At 38.4% G+C, this 23,085-nt stretch overlaps 1 protein-coding gene across 1 annotated transcript in view; it reads left to right on the forward strand.

Moving 5' to 3' along the window:
• The window catches only part of LOC122401260 (acetylcholinesterase-like), a 129,462-nt gene that overhangs the window by 88,488 nt on the left and 17,889 nt on the right, over window positions 1-23,085 (forward strand). Inside the window, exon 3 of the mRNA XM_043403289.1 lies at window positions 16,069-16,221. Coding sequence (XP_043259224.1) covers window positions 16,069-16,221 — 153 coding nt within the window. The remainder of the gene's footprint in view (window positions 1-16,068; window positions 16,222-23,085) is intronic.

A 23,085-nucleotide genomic window follows, 5' to 3' on the forward strand; every position in this document is an offset into this window, starting at 1 on the left:
GAGTATATTAATTTTCTTATTTATTATTTTGCGTTCTCTGGTATCTTTATTTCCAAATAAAGTCAAGCTTCCCCTCTCAATTTTAAAGCACAATAACGTTCTAACGCCTAATGTTTTTTTCAAAATCTTTCGAGTACGAACGACTTTCGTGGTAGACTGTACCTGATCCTGTAAAAGGATTAATTGTCGCACGGACGTTCAGGAAACGAGAAAGCTGGCGAATTACCCGACGACCCGAGAGCACGGTTATCGCGACGGAAAGTTTCTATTGGGCCGTGAAAGAACCGTCGAAGTAACATCCGTGGGAGTTCGGTGGAATGAATACGGCGGGAAAACAATGCCGGGCGCGTTATATTTAAACGAGAATGCGAGCAATAATCGGTGTGTATCGGAACTGCTCGTGTTCACGACCGTAACAACGCGTCCGTGATAAATGGGGCTCGATAGTTACGAGAGCCGCGAATTTTACTGCCCAGTAAACTCTGAAAATACTTTGTCCGCTAAGTACGCGTGAAACATGGAGATATACACGGTAGCGATAAAAAGAACACACCGTTTTCCGTGCATAGAAAGCAAAGGGGACCTTGGAATCTACGAAAAATCAGGTGGAAAGACTGACGACATCCTTTTGGGAATTGGTGGATTCGAAAGAAATCAACTTCGATTAAAAACTCTTTTAAACTCTATAGCAACTGTTTCAAATCACGCCTGACTTTATACTAATCCCAATAATTTAATAACACTAACAGAATTTTAGTAATAAAAATAGACCAACAAGGTAATGATAATCGACATTGAGAAACATTCAAAACCAAAGTTTTCAAAATCGCGTTTTCCTCTCGGAAGAAAATTTTGTTCCACGTTTTCGACTCGTTTCTCTCACATAAAATATCCTATTATCGTAACTAGTATCATACTTTGCACCCTGTGCACTATAATTTAATCGCGACGAAAAATTGCACAAAAGGCCAAGTCCGCATCCTGAAACTCGCCTGGGGTTTTCAGCGAGACAGTTTCGGCGCTCGAAGGCGAGACGGGGAAGCTTATTGCCTCTGGAAATTGGAAGCCTCCAAAGGCAGGATTTCGTCGCTTACCTGTTGCAGCCAGTGCGTTTCACCGTGGGGGGACAAAAAGTGGTAGCGGAACGGTTCAACCGAAGCGCGTGACAGGTTAAAGGGAGGTCCATTATTCAGAGTTCTACTGGTAACGGGAAACTTGCGGCCCCCGTGAAACGTTACCTCGCCGGAGACAGGCGACCTGAATTCTCGAACGGCAGTTAACTTCCCATTAATTAGCCCCGGTGATAATTAACGTGGCTGTCGATCGATGAACTTTCTCGATCAGATGCGATTTCTCGCGCTACGCATCTGTTCGACTGGTTTTCACGCTCTTGTTCGGGTTTGTTTAATCTTCGGGGAAACCTTCCGACGCCACGACACGCTCTAAACGCGCCATTCAAGCTCGCTGAAATGCCTACATTGTTCGCATACTCGTCGCTTTAATCGCTCGAAATCCTTTCGCGGGGCTAACATTGTTGGAATACAAAATTAATAAAATTTAATTCGGCTCGACGCCTCTTTTGCGGGTCAAATATTTTTCGAATACAAAATTAATAATAGAATTTAATTCGATTCGACGCCCCTTTTGCGGGTTCAACATATTTGGAATACAAAATTAATAGAATTTAATTTGATTCGACGCCCTTTTGCGCGTTGAAGTGATGATGTCAAAACTTGGATCAGTTTTTTGTAAACAAAGATCACAAATTTTATGACTGTGGAATCATGCTACTGCCAAGAAGATGGAAAAAGGTGATGGACCAAAATGGCCAGTATACAGAGTGTTCGGCCACCTCTGGGAAAAATTTTAATGGGAAATTCTAGAGGGCAAACTAAAACGAAAACCAAGAGTACCAATTTGTTAATTGAGGCTTCGTTAAAAAGTTATTAATGTTTAAAGTACCAACCGTACTGAATTTTTTTCTCAAAAGTGGGCAGGATTCCGGTGGTATGTCTATAAACCACAAATGATTGTAATTGACTTCTACAACCAATAATAATTTTTTTAGAACGATTTGAAATTTTTTAATTTCGTCGAAAAATTTCAGCACCTACTTGAATTTTTTTCTCAAAAATGCGTAGAATTTCGGGGTTATACCTATTCACCAAAAATGATTGTAATTGAGCCCCGCAAACAAAAATAATTCTTTCAGAATGATTTGAAATTTTTTAATTTAATTGTTAATATCTTTTTAACGAAGCCTCCATCAACAAATTGGTATTCTTGATTTTTGTCTTATTTTGGTCTCTAGAATCCCCCATTAAAATTTTTCCCAGGGGTGTCCGAACACCCTGTATAATTCAATATTTATATGTATATTATAAGAGAATTGTTCCTTTTCACGAAGAAGAAATACAAAATTTCCGAACAATCCAATAATTTGCGTTATTTTTGCTATCAAAAAAAGTCACTTTGAACACTTGAAGTGAATGTTAATGTATGAATGGCGTTCTCTCCTCACTGTATCACGTCATTATTTGTTTCTCGATGGTTCGTTTCAGCTTCAAGCTTTTATTTCCCTACCGTTCCTCTTTTAAAGATAATCCCAACCGGGACTGCTTTTTTCTAACAAATTTGTCTCTACTTCGATGACACGTCATACAATTTACGTTATTTTAGTTTAAAAAAAGCACTTTGAAGTACGCGTTAACGCATGCCTTGGCTGGTATTAAAAAAATCGTAAAGAGAGCCTGGAAAACGCATGTCCAGGAGAGAGTAACCCCTCAAGGCAGACTAGGTTTCGCAGGAATATTTAAATTACGTGATCCTTAACGCGGTCAGCTAATTACAGCGAGTCTCTCGCTAGAAACGACCAAGGAAAACCGTGCCACTACAGTTTCGTTTCATTAAACTTCCCGACGTGCGCAAAGTAATCCTTCAGCAATCAAAGTTGCCTCACGCCCCATGCTCCGGCGGCGCCTCGATTCATCGACTTAACTTCGATATGCCACGTTTCTTGGACTCTGTGTCGCCCGCAGTTTCGACCAACCTCGAAAGCCTCCCTCGACGACAAGAACAAGGCTCCTGGAAATCTCGTTCCGAAATTACAAGTAGAAATTGTAATACGCGGGATTTCTCCGTTTCTCGAATTATTTTTAATTCGAACACTCAAAACGTAAAAAGTTTATTGCCTCTCCTCGAATGTTTTCGTATATTAAAACCCACAAGGGCGCAGCAAAGTTTCTTAAAAGAAGTAAATTCTATTAACTTTGTTTTCCAAAAATATTGAACCTGCTTCGAACGAATTAAATTCTATCAATTTTGTATTCCAAATACAATTTTGTACTCCATGTTGGACTCGCGAAAGGGCGTTGAACCGAATTAAATTCTATTAATTTTGCGTTCCAACAATGTTGAAAATGTTTCATATATAATGAGAATGCGGTTTAGAATAAAGTTGGCTGGTTAAAAATACAATTAAGTAATTTGTAAAAAAACGAAACTACTTTTTGAACAACCGAATATAGAATAGATCATCGAAGTAAAGAAAAATTTGTTAGAAAGAAGCAGTTGCGTTTGGAATTATTTTTGAAAGAGAAACGTGGGGGAAATAGGAGCTCGAAAATGAAACGAGCCATCGAGAAGCAAATTATGACGCGATACAATGAGGAGGGAACGCCATTCGTCGTCGGTGAATAGCACACGCATTGTAAAAGGAACATACGCTCAATTTCCATATCAGCCACGCCATTCCCGGACGTCGAATTAATACAGATGCAAATGAATCACGTTTCAACTATCATTTTCGAAACGATCGCGGCAACCTCGCCTACGCTGCGGCTAATGAAACCCGCGAGTAGACCTAACCCCGGACCGACGCTTCTCCGATTTCCTCGTCTACTCTCGCGTACGGTGCGTGTGTCGAACCATTTTCAACCGTAGACAGGGTGAAATTAACGGTTTCGTCGGGCCGCGTCGCACAATATGATACCGTTACTTGGGACAGGGAGTTCCGGTTCAAGGCTTTAATCAAACTTTCCACCCGGTGTCTTCCTGGGAAGGCTCCGTAATCTGTCGAGTGTAACTAGCGCGTTCTTACCGCTGGAGTGCACGACACAGATCACCAGGAACCCACCAGAGGTCACAAAATCTTCTCTACGCAAACTAATTTTGGTTACCAGAGATTGGAATGCCAAACACACTCGTAGAATATTTTTAAAATTCAAAACGGGGCACCTTTTCCCTAAAAAAGTTCAAGTAAATCAATATTTTTAAATACAGAATCTAGAAAAATTCATATTATTATTAAACGAGGGTGTATTTCTTCATCTCAAGCACAATTTTATTTTTTATTCTTCAGAAAAATGTGCAAGAACAGGATTTTGTTTCAAAGTCATTGACAATTTTGAACAATATTTTTTGTAAAGAAGAATCAACATTTTCAAAAACAAACAATCTGGAAAAATTCGTATTGCTATTAAACAAGGGTATATTTTTTCATCCCAAGCACAATTTTCTATTATTTTTTATTCAAGAAGAAAATGCGTAAAAACAGTAAAATGTTTTTTCAAAGTCACTGACGATTTTAAATAAAATTTGTAACTCATTTTGAATGCATATCTTTAGTCGTACGTTTCAAGAGCATCCACCATTTTTTTCGTCCAAAAATATCGAAAATCATAGAATTTGCAACGAATCTTACAATACCCAGCAACGATACTCAATCGAGTTACTGTCCCACGTTGAATTTTTAAGCGCACGAATTATCAAAGAGCTAATAACCTGTATTGAAGTTTTGAACAACACTATCCAGCGTTTCAGCGGAGCAATTAGAAGCGGTAAAGAATGTGTTTCGTTTGGCGTGTCGTATTCCCCTCGAGTAAGAATTAATGGATCCGTGTGTACGGCAGAAACTCGGGTTTTTCCCCTGTAACAATCGCACTCCGCGAGAACACGGTAATTTCCAGCGACGGCTTTCTTTCCTCGCCGGCTCATTTAAAAAAAAAAAATCTCCTTCTGAACGAATTTCTACCGCGCGTTCGCAAATAACGAGACCCGCGTAGAAACCCGAAAAGCACTCAACCTTGTTGGAACGTTCATTTGCGAATACTTCGGACATCCTTCATTTTATTAATTAAATAACGAAATCCTTGGAGCACCGTTCAAATAAATGACGCGCAGCTGCTGTCTGTTGACGAAACAATTTTCCGATTGCAAGTTTTTAATTAAAATATTTCACCTCGAGGACTTGCGGTGAAATTGTAAAATTGAATTCGACGAGATCTCGAAGAGATTTTTTTTAATCGATACTTTCTTGCGTACGTTTTAAATTACACGTTCGTGTAATAATTTAATTTTAATTTCGTATTCATTCCGAAGGTGACGTTAACGAAGTCGAATGGCTGGTTTAACGCTGATGATATATCGTTATTTATTTTGTCCACTAGCACATTGTTGTAGAATAATTGTACATGCTGCGGCGGGAAAGTGCAAATTGGCTCGAGGGCCAAAATGGGTTTGACGCATCCGTTGCAAAGGACGAACAAATATCACTGAAGCATAATTGTATTTTCTGTGCGATACGTTTGCCTTTTTGATTTTTCAAATTGCAGGGACAACAAAGGGAAACGTACCATGCATTAACGGGAAAAGAATTCGAGTTGTGTTCTTTTTAATTAAAATGATTACGTACGATTTCTTTCTTCAATGTTACGTCGTTTCGAAGAACGAAGTTTTACTGGACACATTAATTTTTGTTAGCCTTTGTAGGGAGCTGTAGACAGAGTATACTTAAACAAAGTACGTGGAATATTTCCGTACGGATTGTAACAATTACATGTTTGCAGAAAATATTCTACAAACGAGAAACCATTTCAGTTCCAAACTACGTTAACGAAGTTAAGAATTAGACATACAAGTTTAACACACTAACTTCTAATAACAAAATCAGATGTACTGAATTTTACGAATTAGCAAATGTTTTAAAAAGGACCAAGCTACCAAATAAAATATAACTAAATTGTGAACTGTTAAATTGATATTTAACCCTCAAGCACACACGCTCAAATACTTACGTAGATTCAAGTGTCTTTTTTTTTTAATCGATACGCCAAATATTTAAGAATAACACTGTGCAGGTTAAATTGTCGGATATAATAGTGCAGGTATTTATCAAAAAGTAAAAAATGAAATGAAATATTTTGCAGAAATTTCATTGTCTTCAAAGAATCATATCTTGTCTGCGATAAGAGATAAAAGGGTTTTACCACATGAAAGTGAAAAGGCGAAAGTTCTTTTTCTTCTTGGTCAATATTTTATTTATTCACTTTCACACCTTCTTGCTCTTGTTTCAGTTCTCTTTTTCTTGACATTAGGCAAGGGAGATACTTTCAGAGTTATTTTGTAAATATTATCAGCAAAACAAGTAGATGGTTGCACGTCTGATGTCTTTTTATCTCTTTCTCTATCCATCGTAGAAGTCAAAAGCTGATTCCTTATTTCTTCCTGTGGAATATTTGTCAGTTTACAACCTGCATAATCAATGTCTGAGTATATATTCCTAGCCAGAGGATGAATTCCAGTACATTTGAAGCCACTAATACGAATATAAATAAGCAAAATTTAGATTTGTAGTGTCCAATAATAGGGGACGATGATCTGTCCGAAACCAGGGGAGAACAAAGCCATAAAAATAAGTTTGTTTTATAAAAACCAGTGCACTATATATACAAAATACAAAGGTAATTAATAAAGTACTTACTAAAAGATATAATAATACCATTTACGGGTTTTTTCATTACAAAAATTGGGAGGTATAGTAATTTAGTATTTGTACGATACACACTAGCTTCTAATTAGACGCAACGATCAACTGATTTTTTTAACTGTGTATAACTTGTGTTTATGCGAAATAACGATCGCATCACACTTTAAAGATACTGATTTTCTGACGTTGAGACACAACTGGGTCTCTCAGACCTCAGACGCCGAGGGTGAAATAAAACGACGTTCGACGATTTTCCAAGTGCCAGCCACAATAAGTAGTGTTTTTTAAACGCGTCGAGCAATTCACGTTGTCGAACGGAGGGTTTAAACAATCAAAAGACGAAACGGCGAGGTCGTTCGCCGCTTTAAGAATCGCGCCGACAATTGAAAATCGACGAAACAATGGCGATGCTTCTACCAAGGGTGTTTCTACGAGTTTCCTGCCATTAGGCGAACCACGTCGCCATTAAGAAGCTCCGCCGAACAAGGCCAACGAGAGGAGTTTAGAGCATCGCAAACGATCGTTTCGCCGGTGGAAACCGAGTGGCTCGCGTCGAAACACAAAGCATTCTCAGCCGGATTCCTGAGAAAGCTTAGGCTTTAAGCGCGGAACGAAGGAGAGTGTCGGTGCACTCGGTGCTCTCGAATCCTCGAGATCAAAGCTTACCGGTGGATAATTTAACGCTGCACGCGTCGGAGCGGGAAAATTAAGCAACGTCCCTCGACTCCTCCTCAAGCCTCTTTCGTTGTTGAAAAATTCAAACGTCGAATCGTCTCTAATTCTCGTGTTCGCGCGAACCGAATAAATTCACGGGATTAAAATGACGATGCTTAACGATTCCTTACGAGATTACGAGTCCTTTTAATCGTGCGCTGTTTTTTCCGGGCGAATCGATTCCCTCCTTCGTGCACGATAAATTCGAGGACTTTGCTACGGATGATTGATTAATATTACTCTCGTTACGAATTTATTGTCGGTCTTATTGTTCTCGCAATCTCGGGGGACACCGAGTCTCCATTAATTTACTGCTACGTCCGGTCGTTTCGATTTGTCGTCACCGCCTGACCCCCGGGCGTTCCTAACCGTGGGGTGACCCACTCCTAGCTCCTAATATTCGAACAACGAAAGTTTATTCGTTATTTAAACCGTTCTTTGAATTTAAAGGGATTTAAGGGGATATTGCTGTCTAGACTAACATTTTTTCGGCCTTTGTGATTTTTTTTTTAAGGATAAGTACGCTGTTTTGTATTGAGATTTCTCAGATATATGTATTTATTCATCTTATGAGTATGTACAGTATTTTTTTCGGCAAAAAATATTAAAAATTGTGGGAGTTATGAGTTCTTGTTTAAAAAAACGCATTTGTACTGGCTTCCATGATATTTCAAGATCTACATAGCATATCGATTTACTTCAAATTTGGAGGAAATATTTAGCAGACACGCTTTTATCGCTAAAACTAGAGATTTTAAAGAATATTGAGTTTTACCATTTTTTTTTAAATGTGCTAAAGACTAAAGAAAGGTTAAGAAATAGAAATTTGAAACTCGAACCGCCATTCCTTTGTTTATCGAGATTGTGACTTCTCCCTAGTTCCTGCTACAGCTACACCCTTTCTAATGAAGATACTTTGACCCCCTCAGTTTTAAATTAGCGGATCGGCTGGAATCGTAGAAGCCAGTGGAGCACCTGTTTTCAGAAGAGCCATTAAACAAGAAGTTATAACTCCCACAATTTTTAATATTTTTTGCTAAAAAAAATACTATACATGCTTATAAAATGAATAAATAGATCTGTAAAGTCTCACAAGGAACCATCACGAACGGTCCGGCTTCGATTTTGATGAAACTTTGTACACTTATAAAGCAGCCAAAAATAATCGACACGTATTTTTTTTTAGCTGCGGTAACTCGAGTTTAAGGGGTGAAACCACCCCTTGAAGTTTTGGCTCGAAACGGCTATCTCGAAAACGGAAAGACATACAAAAAAATTGTTAATGGGCGAGGTTGATGGTTTCTTATGTACAATAACGTGGTGTTAAAAAATTTAAAAAAATACAATTTGTTTATAACAAAAAAAAATTTATTAACTTAATTTTTCATTTTATTGAAATTTTTATAATGACAAAAAATGACGAGCATTTTATTCCAAATCCATTGGTATGCGATTTTTTAAAATTGCCTCCTACAGTTTTGCAGATTTTTATGATTTACATCTTGCGCGCACATCCATTATGGTAGTAGCCGTTCTAACTTTGATTTTAATGAAGCATTGTAGGCTTGCACTAAATTATACAGTAACAAGTAACAAGTAACAATAACAGTAACAAGTTTCTTAACAGCAATGAAAAGATTTTTTTTTATGCCTACCTATGACATTGTGGCAAAGGGGGAGCGATTTATAAATTATAAATACATACAGTGTGTATACCAGGAGATAAAGATACACTTATTATTCTCATGATGTACTTGCTTTAAAATACAAATTGAATAAATAAATATTGTCATTTCTGCGGCTCGCCTATCATGCAGTTTACGCACGTTATCTAAATCTTCACTGTTATGAAAGCATTCTGTGTAATTTGTATAATAAAAATACGTGTCAAATGAGATTAGTATGTGCATCTGTATCTCTGTTGTTATTAACATTCTTTAAAATCGAGACGGTTTTTGTAATAAACATGATAAAATGGGTATATTGAAATGGCGTTTGTATTATACCTTTTGATAACGTGACATATCGTAAAGTTGTGAGTATAATTAACAAAAAATGTATTTATTCAAACAACGACGACACTATATAAAAGATACGAACGATAAACCCACTGATAAAGTTGAGTACGATTTTTCTCTTTGTTCTCTCGGTTAGACACGTGTTCCAGCTCCCATTTGTTTTTGACACTCTCTCTCTCTCGATCCTTGATTCGTACTGCCTGTTAGGCACAACGTTCGGTCGCTCACGCTCTCGACCATGAAACACATATTCTCTAGATACATCGCCATGCTCACTTACAAAAATAAACACTAGGCCACGACATACAAATAAAGTTCACTTTCTTATCTATGATAACCATATTACCACAATCTGCCCCCTTAGTTTCATAGATTCATAACGCACAAAAAATTCTTTATATTTCTCAACAACGCAGGGCCACTTAAGGGCTTGGTCATACAATCCGCCATCATACTCTCCTTCGGAACGTGTATCACTTTTATCGAATACTCTTTTACATGTTCTTTAACAAAATGACATTTCCTGTTCAACAACTTTGTTCTCGTTTTAAAACTACCGCCATTAGCTAATTTTACTGCATTTAAATTATCACATTTCAATTCTTTTCTCATATTATCTCCCATACCTATTTCAGTCAACGTCTCACTCAACCAAATCAATTCCTTTACCCCGTCTAACATCGAATCTAATTCACTTTCGGTTGTTGATAAAGCGACCGTTCCTTGTTTCTTACATTTCCAGTGAATAAGATCACCGTTTCTATATAAAAGTAGACCACTAAATGATTTCGCGTCTTTCGTGCTGTCCCATGATGCATCCGTCTCGCATATTATTTCTTTCGCCGAACTCATTTTCCCATATTCTATCTTATAATTAATTGTTCCTTTTAAATATCTCAAAATGCGTTTCAATGCGCTCAAATGCATCATTTTTGGACTCTTGCTGAATTGCGACAGACAACTCAGAGAATATGATATATCGGGTCTTGTAGCAACGCTGAGATACATCAAGCGTCCTAACAATTCCTGATATGCCCTTTCATCACACTTTGGACTTCCATCGTCTTCGCTTAGTTTTTGGTTAATGTCCATTGGAGAATTGACTCCATTACTCTCATTCATTCCATAGGCATCCAACAGATCCTCTATATATTTCCTCTGACTGACGAATATCTTCCCTTTTTCTTGAATTATTTGCATTCCGAGTACCTGTTTCGCTGCTCCCAAAATTTTTAATTCTACATATTTATTCAATTCATCCATATACTTTGCTTCGAACGAATCCGTACTGCTCACCACTGTCATATCGTCCACATGTATGCCACAATACAAAAAATCATTCTTATGTTTGATGTAAAATAAGCAAGGATCGTGGGTGCATTGTTTCAATCCAATTTTTAGGAGAATGTTTGTTAGGTATTCGTTCCAGCATCTACTTGCCTGTTTCAAACCGTAAATACTCTTTTTTAATTTACACACTTGTCCAGTGTTGTTTTCAAAGCCTTCAGGTTGTTCCATATAGATTTCCTCAGTTAACTGCCCATGTAAAAAGGCTGTCTTGACATCATAAATGTTTAACTTTCTCTCATACTCGGCACATATACTGAATAGCAATCTTATGGCTTCCATCCGAATAGTCGGTGAAAAAGTCTCCTCGTAGTCAAAGCCTGGCCTTTGCGTGCACCCCATAGCCACTAACCGTGCCTTAAATCTTATTCCTGACACAGCAGCAAAGTCTTCTTTAGTAGAAAAAATCCACTTACATTTTATCACCCTTTTTCCTATCGGACGTGCAACTAGATCCCACACTTTATGCCGTTTCAGCGATGTTATTTCATCGTTCATTGCTTGTTTCCATCGGGCCCATTCCGCCGACAGCTTCGCTTCCTTGACAGATTTTGGAATTTTTATATCGGTACATTTCATCACTCTCTTTCCTCTTATTCTTGTTGACCTCCTCAGATCTCTTTCTTTATCCAGTGTTTCTTGCTCTCGTTTTCGTAGATATTCTCTCACTTGAATCGCTTCTTTTGTCGTCCCCCCTTTTTCTTCCTGCTCTTTCTCTTGTTGTTGGCTCTTCCAGCGATATATCACTCATTTGATTATCATCATAGATTTCGTCTATATTGTTTTCATCGCTTACAATGTCCACCCTTGCATCATCATAATCACTACTATCTTCGCCACCCATTCTTTCTTCTTCTCTCAACTCTACTTCATTCTCTTCTCTTTCTTCTGTTCTCGAGTCTTCATTTGTATCTTCTTCGTCCTCTAACTCTAACCCAGCAATAATCAAGTTACTATTTTCATCATCTTCATTATTTTCTTTTTCTTCACAATGCAACAGGTCCGAACCATTCTTCTCTTCGTAAAATTTCACATCGCAGTCGCTTTTGATATTTCCGGTTTCAATAATGTACACACGATAAGTACCACTATTATTGTACCCCATGAAAATTCCTCTTATTGTTTTCGATTCAAATTTTCTTTTAATCCCTCCTTTCCTTAGCGCGTACGCTGTACAACCGAATCTTCTCATATGTTGTATGTTCGGAGGTTTATTGTACCAAATTTCATACGGAGTTTTTTCATGGACCCGTGACTTCACCCTGTTTCTTATATAGGCGGCCGTATTTGCTGCTTCTCCCCAAAATTTCAAATCGAGTTTAGAATCTGCTAACATTGTCCTTGTTGTCTCAATTACAGTTCGATTTGCTCCTTCTGCAATTCCATTACATTGTGGGGTTATAGGAGGACTTAATTCATGTACTATACCTTTAGCTTCGAACCAATTTTTTAAATTTTTACCCAGATACTCTCCACCATTATCTGATCTGATCCTTTTTAATTTCAATTCAGTTTGGTTTTCTTTCAAGGTTATCAATTTTGTTAATTCTTCCGCGGCTTCACTTTTTTCTCTTAATAACTGTATAAAAATCATCCTGGAATAATCATCAACTACTGTCAATATGTAATTTTTATTACCAAATGTAGGTGGTTTAATGGGACCTATCAAATCAGTATGCCATAGCTCCATTATTCGATTTGTCCTTCTTCCTTCAAGTCTTCGATGGGACTTTTGGGAAGTCTTTCCTTCGATGCAGGGCTCACATTCATTTTTCCAGTTATTTGTCATCCCCAACACTAAGTTTTCTTTCTTCATTTCTTCGATAATTGCTTTACTTGCGTGACCTAGCCTCTTGTGCCACACATCACTTTGCTCTATTACTGCTGCAGTTCTCTCGTGGTCTAAAAAAGTTTTTACATAATATGAATCTTCAACCCTTACCGCTGTCATTTCTATTCTATTCGGCTGTTTGTATACGATCGCTCCGAGTCTATTGAAGTTAACATTGTATCCTCTATCGGTTATTTTGGCAACTGAAAGAAGATTAGAATTCAATTCAGGTACACATAATACATCTTTAAATCGCAAAGAATTTTCACTCGAAGATTGTCGTACAGTCACATCGCCAACACTTTTCGATGTTAATATCTTACCATCTTTGTCCGCTAAACTTATTTGTCTTTTTTCTTGAATTGAATTCTTAAAAATACATTCATTATTAGTCATGTGACTCGTCGCTCCAGAGTCTAACAACCATGTACAACAGGAATCATTCTCATTCTCACTCATTTCTCTCTCTGTACACTCACTCACCTCACACAGTTTGTCCATGTTCGAAATTTCTTTCACTCTCATCACGGCTTCATTATTGGTTCTTAGCGCCACTTCTTTTCTTCCAGAGTGATGTTTCGTGTATCTTTCGTAAGTTCCTCTTTGAAAATTTCTTCCCTTCTCTTTTTTCGCAGGCGGTGGATTCCTCCTTGGTTCGCGACACTCCGACGCAATATGATCGAAGCGTTGACAATTAAAGCATCGTTTCTTTTTATAGCATTCTGCCGCCATATGTCCTTTTAATCCGCAATTGTAACAATAAATGTCACTCTTAGGGCCTTCTTTTACTTTTCGCACCGCTTCGTGATCTCTGGATGTCCGTTCTTCTTTTCTTCTTTCTCTTCTCTGCATTTCTTGGTTTAGAGCAAATCTTATGTCAAATATAGATAAATTTCTTTGCGTTTCTAGAACTCGTACATTTGGATCAAATTCGAGACGGAGTCCTCTTAATATATACATCTTTAATTCGTATTCTTCGATGTCCTTCCCGAGCTGTTTACATTGGTTTCTCAATGCTTCCGCTCTGTTTATGAACGCGTCAACGGTTTCGTCTTTACCCATTTTTAAATTTGTCAGTTCGTTAAGAACTCTAGTTTTTATTTCTTCTGTTCCCGCAGCCATATCCAGTTTGATCATTTTCCACAATTTGTCCGCACTCTTTTCATGGCTATATTTAAGTAATTGTGCCTTACTCATAGTATTAATCATTATCGTTCTTGCGGCATAATTATTATCATCCCATTCGTCCCATTCTTTCCACTTATTTTCATATTGATTGCTCCCTTCAACTGGTTTCTCAATTGGTTTGACACCGATTACCCTTTTCCAGAGCCTTTTCGATCTCAAGATACCTTCCACTTTTTCACTCCAAAGAAAATAATTCGAGTCATCGAGCGGTTCAACGTTCACTGTGTTCCATGTATCCGCCATAATTTTTAATTTTTCACACAAGGAACCACGAACCACGGACCTCTGCTACCAATTTGTGAGTAAAATTAACAAAAATGTATTTATTCAAACAACGACGACACTATACAAAAGATACGAACGATAAACCCACTGATAAAATCGAGTACGATTTTTCTCTTTGTTCTCTCGGTTAGACACGTGTTCCAGCTCACATTTGTTTTGACACTCTCTCTCTCTCGATCCTTGATTCGTACTGCCTGTTAGGCACAACGTTCGGTCGCTCACGCTCTCGACCATGAAACACATATTCTCTAGATACATCGCCATGCTCACTTACAAAAATAAACACTAGGCCACGACATACAAATAAAGTTCACTTTCTTATCTATGATAACCATATTACCACAAAAGTTAATTAAATTGATTGCCCTTGTCATGTGAAAATAATATTTGTTGGTAGATAAGTGGGAGAACTTGGATATATATATATATTGCAATTAGCTCTTTATAATCGTGTAGAACATTGTTGGTTATCCATACAGCCGAGGTGCCGATTCTGGGCATTTAAACGTTGCACTTATCCAGCCAATCTTTTGTTGCATATATCCAGCTTTTACTGTATTCGGAAAGATGGTAAATATTAATCCTATTAATGTAATAACTTTACTGTCTGCTGCGTTTGTTGAGTGGAACCAGGGACCCACGCCAATTAATAGAGCAGAAGAAAATTTAAGGGATGTATTATTCGATTTAATTGTAAGAAGTGTCAAAGACACGGCATTCCTGGTTGAACATGAAACGTGTGTTGAAATGGACGGGACGCCTATCGACCAAGAAAATCAGGATGCTGATTTGAACTGGTTGTGGGTAGATGAAGAGGAGGAAAATAGGACACCGAATATTCCAAACATATACGAACAAGACGTTGTATGTCATTCGAATAAGGAATACATCCCATTCGAATATAAAAGGAAAGCTGTGGCGTACTGGAACAGCGGGAAGTCGAAGCGATTAAAATTAGACACCGTATGTTCCAAATTCCGTCACGTGAAATCCGAAAGAATGCTTCGTAAATGGGCTTTACAAATTGAACAGGGTGGCACAAAAAAGGAAAAGATAAAACGTATTGCAGAGTATACATTTAATAAAATGGAAGCTCGGCAGTTAAGAGTAATTGTGCATGAAGTAGATCTACGGCGATGGGCTTTACAAGCGAGGGACATAGAAAATTTACAAACATTTAAAGCCGGATATACTTGGCTATATACTTTTAAAAAGATGTTTAGATTAGTGTCCAGAAAAATTACCAGATTTGTAACCACAAATATGGTAAATCGAGAAGACGATATTCATTTGCAATGCAGCGCATTCGTGAATGAAGTAAAATCATATATAGCCCGAAATGAACCACACAATGTTTACAATTCCGATCAAAGTGGTTTTAATTTGGAATTACATTCAGGGCGCACTTTGGCTGAAGAAGGTATAAAAATCGTAGAAGGAGGTGTTCAATCAGTGTCATCCACCACTCATAGTTACACCATCCAGCCAACCATTTCAGCTGATGGACAATTACTGTCACCATTATTTATTGTACTGAAAGAGAGTACAGGACATTTCGGGCCGATTGTGGAACAACATTTATTTCGCCCTGACAATTCGAGATAGCCGTTTCGAGCCAAAACTTCAAGGGGTGGTTTCACCCCTTAAACTCGAGTTACCGCAGCTAAAAAAAAATACGTGTCGATTATTTTTGGCTGCTTTATAAGTGTACAAAGTTTCATCAAAATCGAAGCCGGACCGTTCGCGATGGTTCCTTGTCAGTATAAACCAGCCTACCTACAATTAAAAAAAACATCACAAAGAAGATCGAAAAAATATTGAGTTCTATCTAGACAGTAATACTCCCTTAAATCGAAACGGAATCGTTTCTTTCATTTTCGAGGCCTAAATTGACGAGGAAATTATTGTTCTTTTTGCAGTACACGGACTGGGAGCAGATGAACGACGGCTATCTGAATCAGAAGATGATCGCTGACATAGTTGGCGACTACTTCTTCATCTGCCCGTCGATACACTTCGCCCAGCTGTTCGCAGATCGCGGCATGAAGGTCTATTACTACTTTTTCACACAGGTAAGCAGTCGAATCGAAGACAATTGTGCAAGTTGGCTACTTTTTATTTTTTACTAGCGTGTCTTGGACCTTTAAAAATGCCCCACGACGCTGGTTACTGTTAAAAGTGTCTTCTACTGTAAAACACGTTTTCTTTTGGTCTTCGTTGCTATTTTTCTTTATAAAGAAACTAGCCAACTCCTTGCATCGGCGTTTTTCATATACATTTGTCACTCTTTCAATAATATTAACAAATTTTTAGAATGCGAAACAGTCAAAATTAGTGGTAGTAACTCGTACTCACGTCGACACAAGGAATAACATTTATTATTTCATCCAAAAGTCGATAAAAAATAACGAAAGAAAAATATTTGTATCTTAAAATGTTGAAGAATATATATGGAAAGTGGTGAAAAGTTTCATCGAACCCTTATGCTGTAAAAAAATTATAAAAGATTGCTTCTCGTTTTACCATTTTAAATGAGTCTCCCCCCTTAAACGAAAAGGTCAGACCGTTCAAACAAGCATAGTTCGATAAGCAATACGTATAACTTTGTTAATTTTAGGAGTTCAATGACATACTTTTATACATGTACTTCTTTAAGAAAATACAGAAAAAAACCGAATTTTTTGGTGGTTTTCAGTAGAAGACGACTCTTAATGTGCCCCACTAGTCGAGGATTAAACTAACGGAAAAAGGATTGAAATTAGTCGTGCGTCGGGGACGCGTCGCGTGAAACGAGATCGATAGTTCGCCCCGTTATGTTACAGCCCTACCAACGCGACCGTAGCCTGACTTTACGCGGCACAAAAGTAGTCACGTGACGAACGAGAGTGATAACGCGGCTCGTGATTCTTTTCCGTCCCCCAATTTAAGCCGTTATCAGTGCCAGCTAGGAATCGACTCCTCGATGAATACATTATTCAATCGCGTTTCCTCGATTTATTTCCGAAACGCAAACACTCCGACAGGGTCAATGGGTCGCGTGACTTCCGTCTTGGAAACGTATTTAACTCGTCCACACTCCGACCAAAATTGAATTTTCTACGAGATTTTAGCCTTAGACGATCGAATCTACTATTCAATTTGACGATTAGAATTAGAATTGGAGAACCGATAAATTTATTCGTTTTTCCTTTCCATTGTCCCGTTATCGATTTCTTTCTTTGTCGAAGGTACGTCGAAAAAACCCAGCAATTGATTCGATACTGGCGAGGAGCTTCTAAGAGCTCCTTTTATACTTGAATAAAGGTCGGCCAGATATTACAGAAGATTTTCCTGTTAAACTTCTTCTATCTTTATTGCTGCATTTTGTCCCGCGAGACTACTGTCGTGGAAAAGAAAGTATCGTACACGGCGACCGGGAGCTCCGTTTTGTGAGGAAATTTTATGCCGCGAGTAATATTGCTCGATAATGTATCAGCCCGGACCAGTAGTAAGGGTTAACCATTGGTCGGACGTGGTTTGAAAATCCTTAATAAAAAAAAACGTATGTGTTTTATTTTTCTTACGTCAAAATAAGAATATAGCAACAGATGTTAAATGAATATTATCGTCTCCAAATTTGAAAAAGTACCATATTTGCAGAAAATGTAAAAATTATACAACCCCGAAAGAAACGAGTAATAATTATCACCGTCTTCGCTGTTCGTTTTTTACTGTTTCTGGCATCGAAGTGTGTTTTATAGGAGCGTAAAAATTGCTTAAAATTATTAGACTTTCATCGTTTCATTTTTCTTGTAGAAAGAGGACCGTAATTTCCTTGTTCTTCAACGGTTAAACCTTTTTGCGGGACATCTCGGTTCCAATGTAGCTTCTTTAGCCCTCCTTCGAGTTTATCACGAAATTTCTCGATATATATTCTCGCAGCGAAGTTATAAAAGTGAGTATATACGGGCCGCTCATGAGAGCTCTTGAACTTTCATCGCCTCTTTAACTCGAGAGGACATTAGAGTTCCACAATTTATGTAGCGTACGAGTGGAACGTTACGAGACCCGCGAACCAAGAAATATCCAACCTCGGGAGTTGAGGATTGAACCTAGAATAAATATTACGGACAGACCCTAACTCCGTACAATTTTCAAAATGTTTTAATCCGGAGTTGGCCCAAATTTCTCGCATTAATCGCTTTTCCTAACCCCTCGTTCCACTTTTCGCGATCTTTCGAGGGCTTACTGTAATTCTCGTCGTTCGAAGGTGGTCATTATTAATATTCGAAAGAAAAATGATTAAAACTGGAGTTCAATTTTTCTTACGAGATGCCTTTAATAAATAGGGAAATTTTAATACGAAGTTCCGGAGTACCTTGACATTTTTTAATCTTTGCAATTTAAATATCGTTTACAAAATTTGAAAATGGTCATTTTTAATATCGTTATAATATTTCCCTACATTTATGGCGAAAAATCGTTAGCTTGAAAAATATTTCGTAATATAGTAGTTTGTGACAAGTATGATATTATTAACCCCTTGACGTACGATTTAATGAAATTTTTCAAACGTGTACTATTTAATTTTGTTTAAATTTATTCGTACAAGTAATGGCCACGAAAAAGAATAGATTTCTTGATTTTAATGTATAAAACTCATGATTGTGAAACTTGACATTAAGAATTGTGTCAGACATGTGGCGTCGCGTCCCACGCTCGCCGCCAGAGGGGTCGCGCTCTCACAAGCGCTCGACCGACCCCTCGGTTGCTATACATATACATTTCTCGAACGACTTCCCAATATCCCAGTCGTCTAAGGCAGGGCCTGCTAGAAAGCCTTACTGATGAGTCCACTAGCAGGCCCGGACGAAACGCGCCCCCTCCTTTCCTTTCCTGCGCCTCCTACGAGATTTCCCACGAATTCCTAACCCGCAGCAAATCAGCGCTACAGACACGTTATTGTTGAGGGGTTAAAATATCTGGAAAACTATGGACGATATTAGAAAAACATTTCGTATAAAAGTTGCACAGTTTCGAAGTCTGAATAGTCCTACGTAATTAAATTTTCCCGACAGGGTACGTAGAGGTCGAAGGTCAACCTTGTTTCCGTAAATGGAATTATTTTCATCATTTTGGGGATAATCGAGGAGGTGGTGTATCCTGCACAAAGTAGTACGCGATCTGCTGTTTCTAGCGTCCCTCGACGCCCTCAGAAACGGGGTTGTTTCACTTTCGTGGGCCGATCTCGGCCCGTTTCACGCGCAGCTGTCGAATAACTGGAACGTGAAACGCGCGTAAGCGGAATCCCGAGGCCTCGAGTAATTAGCGAAGGAGGTAATTTATCAGGGCGCGGCGGTGGAAGCAAAGGAGGATGTCATTACTCATGCGCGCCGGCCGTAATCTTAATAACGGTTTCGCTAGGCGGTTAAAGCAACCCCCTTGACGTGCGACCCGTCCTACCCCATCTTCGGGCCTTCCTTCTTCCGTCACGCCTAGCAAACTCCTTTTCCGTTTCGAGCCTGTTAATCTCCGCGCTTCTGCTTTTACTCCCCCTCCCCGCGACAAATTCCTTTGAAATCCCCGACCTATCCCACCACTCATAATCCAAAGTTAAGAGGTTCTTCGTGGTGTGAACTGTGTTTTTTTTAAATTTTTTTAAGGGTTGAAACCGCTGTGACGGCTGAAAAATAAGGCAATTTTCACGAATTTTTTGGGCGTAACTGTGAGAATTTTTCTGATAAGTGTTTAGCGTTTTCGAAAGTACGTTTCTTTAACTATTTCTTGTAAAAAGTTCGTATGAAAATATGAATTATTATGGGCATAATTGGAACCAGCGTGAGAGGCTTAACGTTAGAAACGAGTGGATGAGTAATTTTTCACTGCAAATTGTGAAACAAGAAATCGTGCAATTTTCTTAAATTATAAGACAACAGCTTCGGCTGCACGTACGGATTCTTGAAAATAATTATTATCATATGGTGGATCTTTGAAGGAAAAATGTAAAAAAACTGTGACAAACTCAATTTTCTCTTTAACGCCACGTCGAAACTAATTATTCTACTTTTGCAGTCAAATTTACAGGGTTTATTTGTACATATTTCTGTGACATTTCAAAATTTTTTTGGCGTAAAAAAGTTAAAACTGGTGGCACTGTATACTGTCAAACACAGTCGCTTCACAGTGTCCATGATTCCCCAGCCATTCTATGATTCAACAACCGTGATAGAATCTTAATTAGTATGAATTTGACCATAGCTAGTACCAGAACAAAAAATCAATGATTACAAAAATGACAACACTTTGAAGTTAGATTAACGATCTTTTCATGCATCTAAATACATAAAAAAATAACAATTTTAAGTTGATTTTGGTAGGGGGACTGTATCGAGCGAAAAGTGTGGTAAAATCAGCCAGGAATCTCCCCGACCATCCGGCGTTAACAATTCGTTTCTTAAAACGTTGCCGTACCCGTCCACCGATTAATCTTTTGCTCATAAATAATGACACGATTAAGCGGTCGCCAATTACTTCTTCCAGTACGTTAACGCTTACGTTGATGGTTGATTGTGAAATGGCGTGACGGGGTTTCTTCGTATTCGCTGACGAACATTGTGAAAACTCGGCGAACCGTGTCTGGAAAATTGAGCTCCGTCAGGAAATAAAAGTCCCCTTCTCCCGATCTAGATAATTTTGATTGGTCACAGAAATCCGTAATAATCGCGCGCAGAAGGTCACTAGGTGAATGAATAATAGCTGTCGGCAATTCCTGACTCGGTACGACAGGGGCTCGCCCCGTATTCGCCTAACTATCGCGTGTCGCTTGTTCTCCGGTTCTGACAATCGTTCGAGTGCTATCCCCGTCACTTGAAATACACGGAATGACAACCGTGACGCAAAACATGAAAACAAACGAAGAAATTTATTATTCGAATCGAAACAATAATACGTTACATTGGTTCCATTAACAAAATATTGAAACAAGATGTACTGTTATTCGTATAAAAGTTGTCTATGCCAAACTATTCGTTTAATTAACCCTTTGACTTTTCTCCGATAACTTACTACTAACTCAAGCACACTGTCTCACGAAATAAATAGTAAATACTCCAAGTAAACATAGTTTTTTTTACACTCTTTGCTTATGTATTTTATCCTATACAGGGTGTTCGGCCAACCCTGGAAAAATTTTAATGGAAGATTCTAGTTGTTCTCACCACAGATGAGGTATACGAGAAGATCTTAGACCTTATGGACTTTCGTGGCCCAATATGACTGCCATATCGACCGGAAAATTTTTCGAAGAAATTAAAAAATTTCAAATCATTCTGAAAAAATTATTTTTGATTGCAGGAGTCAATTACAATAACTTTTAGTGAATAGACATACCCCGAAATCCTACGCAGTTTCGAGAAAAAAATTCATTACCGAAAATATAATTGCAGGCCAGAAATGTCTCCCCGAAATGTCTGGCGTATCTTTAAAACATCATAACTCCTGAATGGATTGGAGGATTTTAATGTTTGAAACGGCAAACAACGCGTATTTTGCTGAAGAATATGTAGAAATGCCAAAAATAATCGAAAAGTTGTTCCTTGACCCCGCGAAATGAGAAAAATCCCATAAAAATGATCCAATTTTCAAACGACCATAACTCCTACAATAGTGAATATATTTCAATGAAATTTTTTTCTGAAGTAGTGCTCATGAATACCTAGAAAACAGTATTAGACAACATATCCGTACAGCGTGTAACAAATTTATCAAAAATAAAAAACGAATTTTTAAGAAAAATCGGCAGGGGGTGGTGTCTAAATTTTTCGGCGAAAAAAAATTTTAAATCGCTCTAAAAAAATTATTTTCTGTTACAGGGGTCAGTTACAATCATTTTTGGTGAATAGACATACCCCCGAAATCCTACGCATTTTTGAGAAAAAATATTCGAGATGGTGTGAACATTAATAACTTTTCAATGAAGCCTTGATCAACAAATTATTATTCTTGATTTTCGTCTTATTTTCCCCAGAGGTGGCCGAACTCCCTGTATAATCGTTTTAAAACAATAATATCGTTGCGTTTTCGTTGAGGGCACATCCAAGTTCTTTGTTGGATGTAAATAATTTGTAAATAATATTTTCTCATCGACATAGATCCTAAAATGACTGATTTAAAAATACTTTGAAACGATCGCTTGAAAATGATGTTAATTTCTTTTTCTCGTGTTTATAAATCATAAACTCAAATTTTGAAGCTTTCTGTTCGAAGGGATCCGGTGTTTTGGCCCAGCGTGCGTCGTTTTTGGTCCCTTGGGCGGCCATATTGTTGCTTCCCGGAACTCTTAATTAAAAAGAACGAGGCCCAGCCACCCGTTACCCGATGCCAACTACGTCGACGCTATAGAGAAAACTCATTCCTCGGGGCTGGGCTTAGGTTTAGCACCACTCTCGCGTCTCCTTGATCCCGTTTGTCTTCCTCTGGGCGAACACTCGTTACTCCGGATTCAGTTTTTGCCGACGAACGACACCGTTAAGTTTCGTTCTCCTCGAAACCGGATCGTGCTGTCCACTTACCGGGTTTTCAGGACCCAGGGCAATTATCGTTCTACTTAGAACTTCCGTCCAGCAAGACACGGAAATCGACTCAGCGTCCGTCCCTAACCTTGGGCCCCGTGAACTCTGTTTTTTCGTTGGAACAAGTAACAAGATCTCGTTTCTCTCCGGGCGATTCTTCGATCGGCGATTCATTCGAAACTGGGTTTTCAGATTTTAGTCTGCCAAGAATCGATTCCGAGAATATCGAGGAGCGAGCATATGACATCGTTAGTTTCGTTCCTCGTAATTCCTCGACCAGCTATAACCCGTGAAATTTCTGGAAATGCGGTTCTGTGTTCATTAGGCGAGAAGTCGTCACTCTCACCGCGCGCTACAAATATCCCAATTCGGGGTTCATTTACGAAC

The sequence above is a fragment of the Colletes gigas genome, unplaced genomic scaffold, assembly GCF_013123115.1.
Source record: "Colletes gigas isolate AHSC1104 unplaced genomic scaffold, ASM1312311v1 Colletes_gigas_Sc00023, whole genome shotgun sequence".
NCBI lineage: Eukaryota > Metazoa > Arthropoda > Insecta > Hymenoptera > Colletidae > Colletes > Colletes gigas.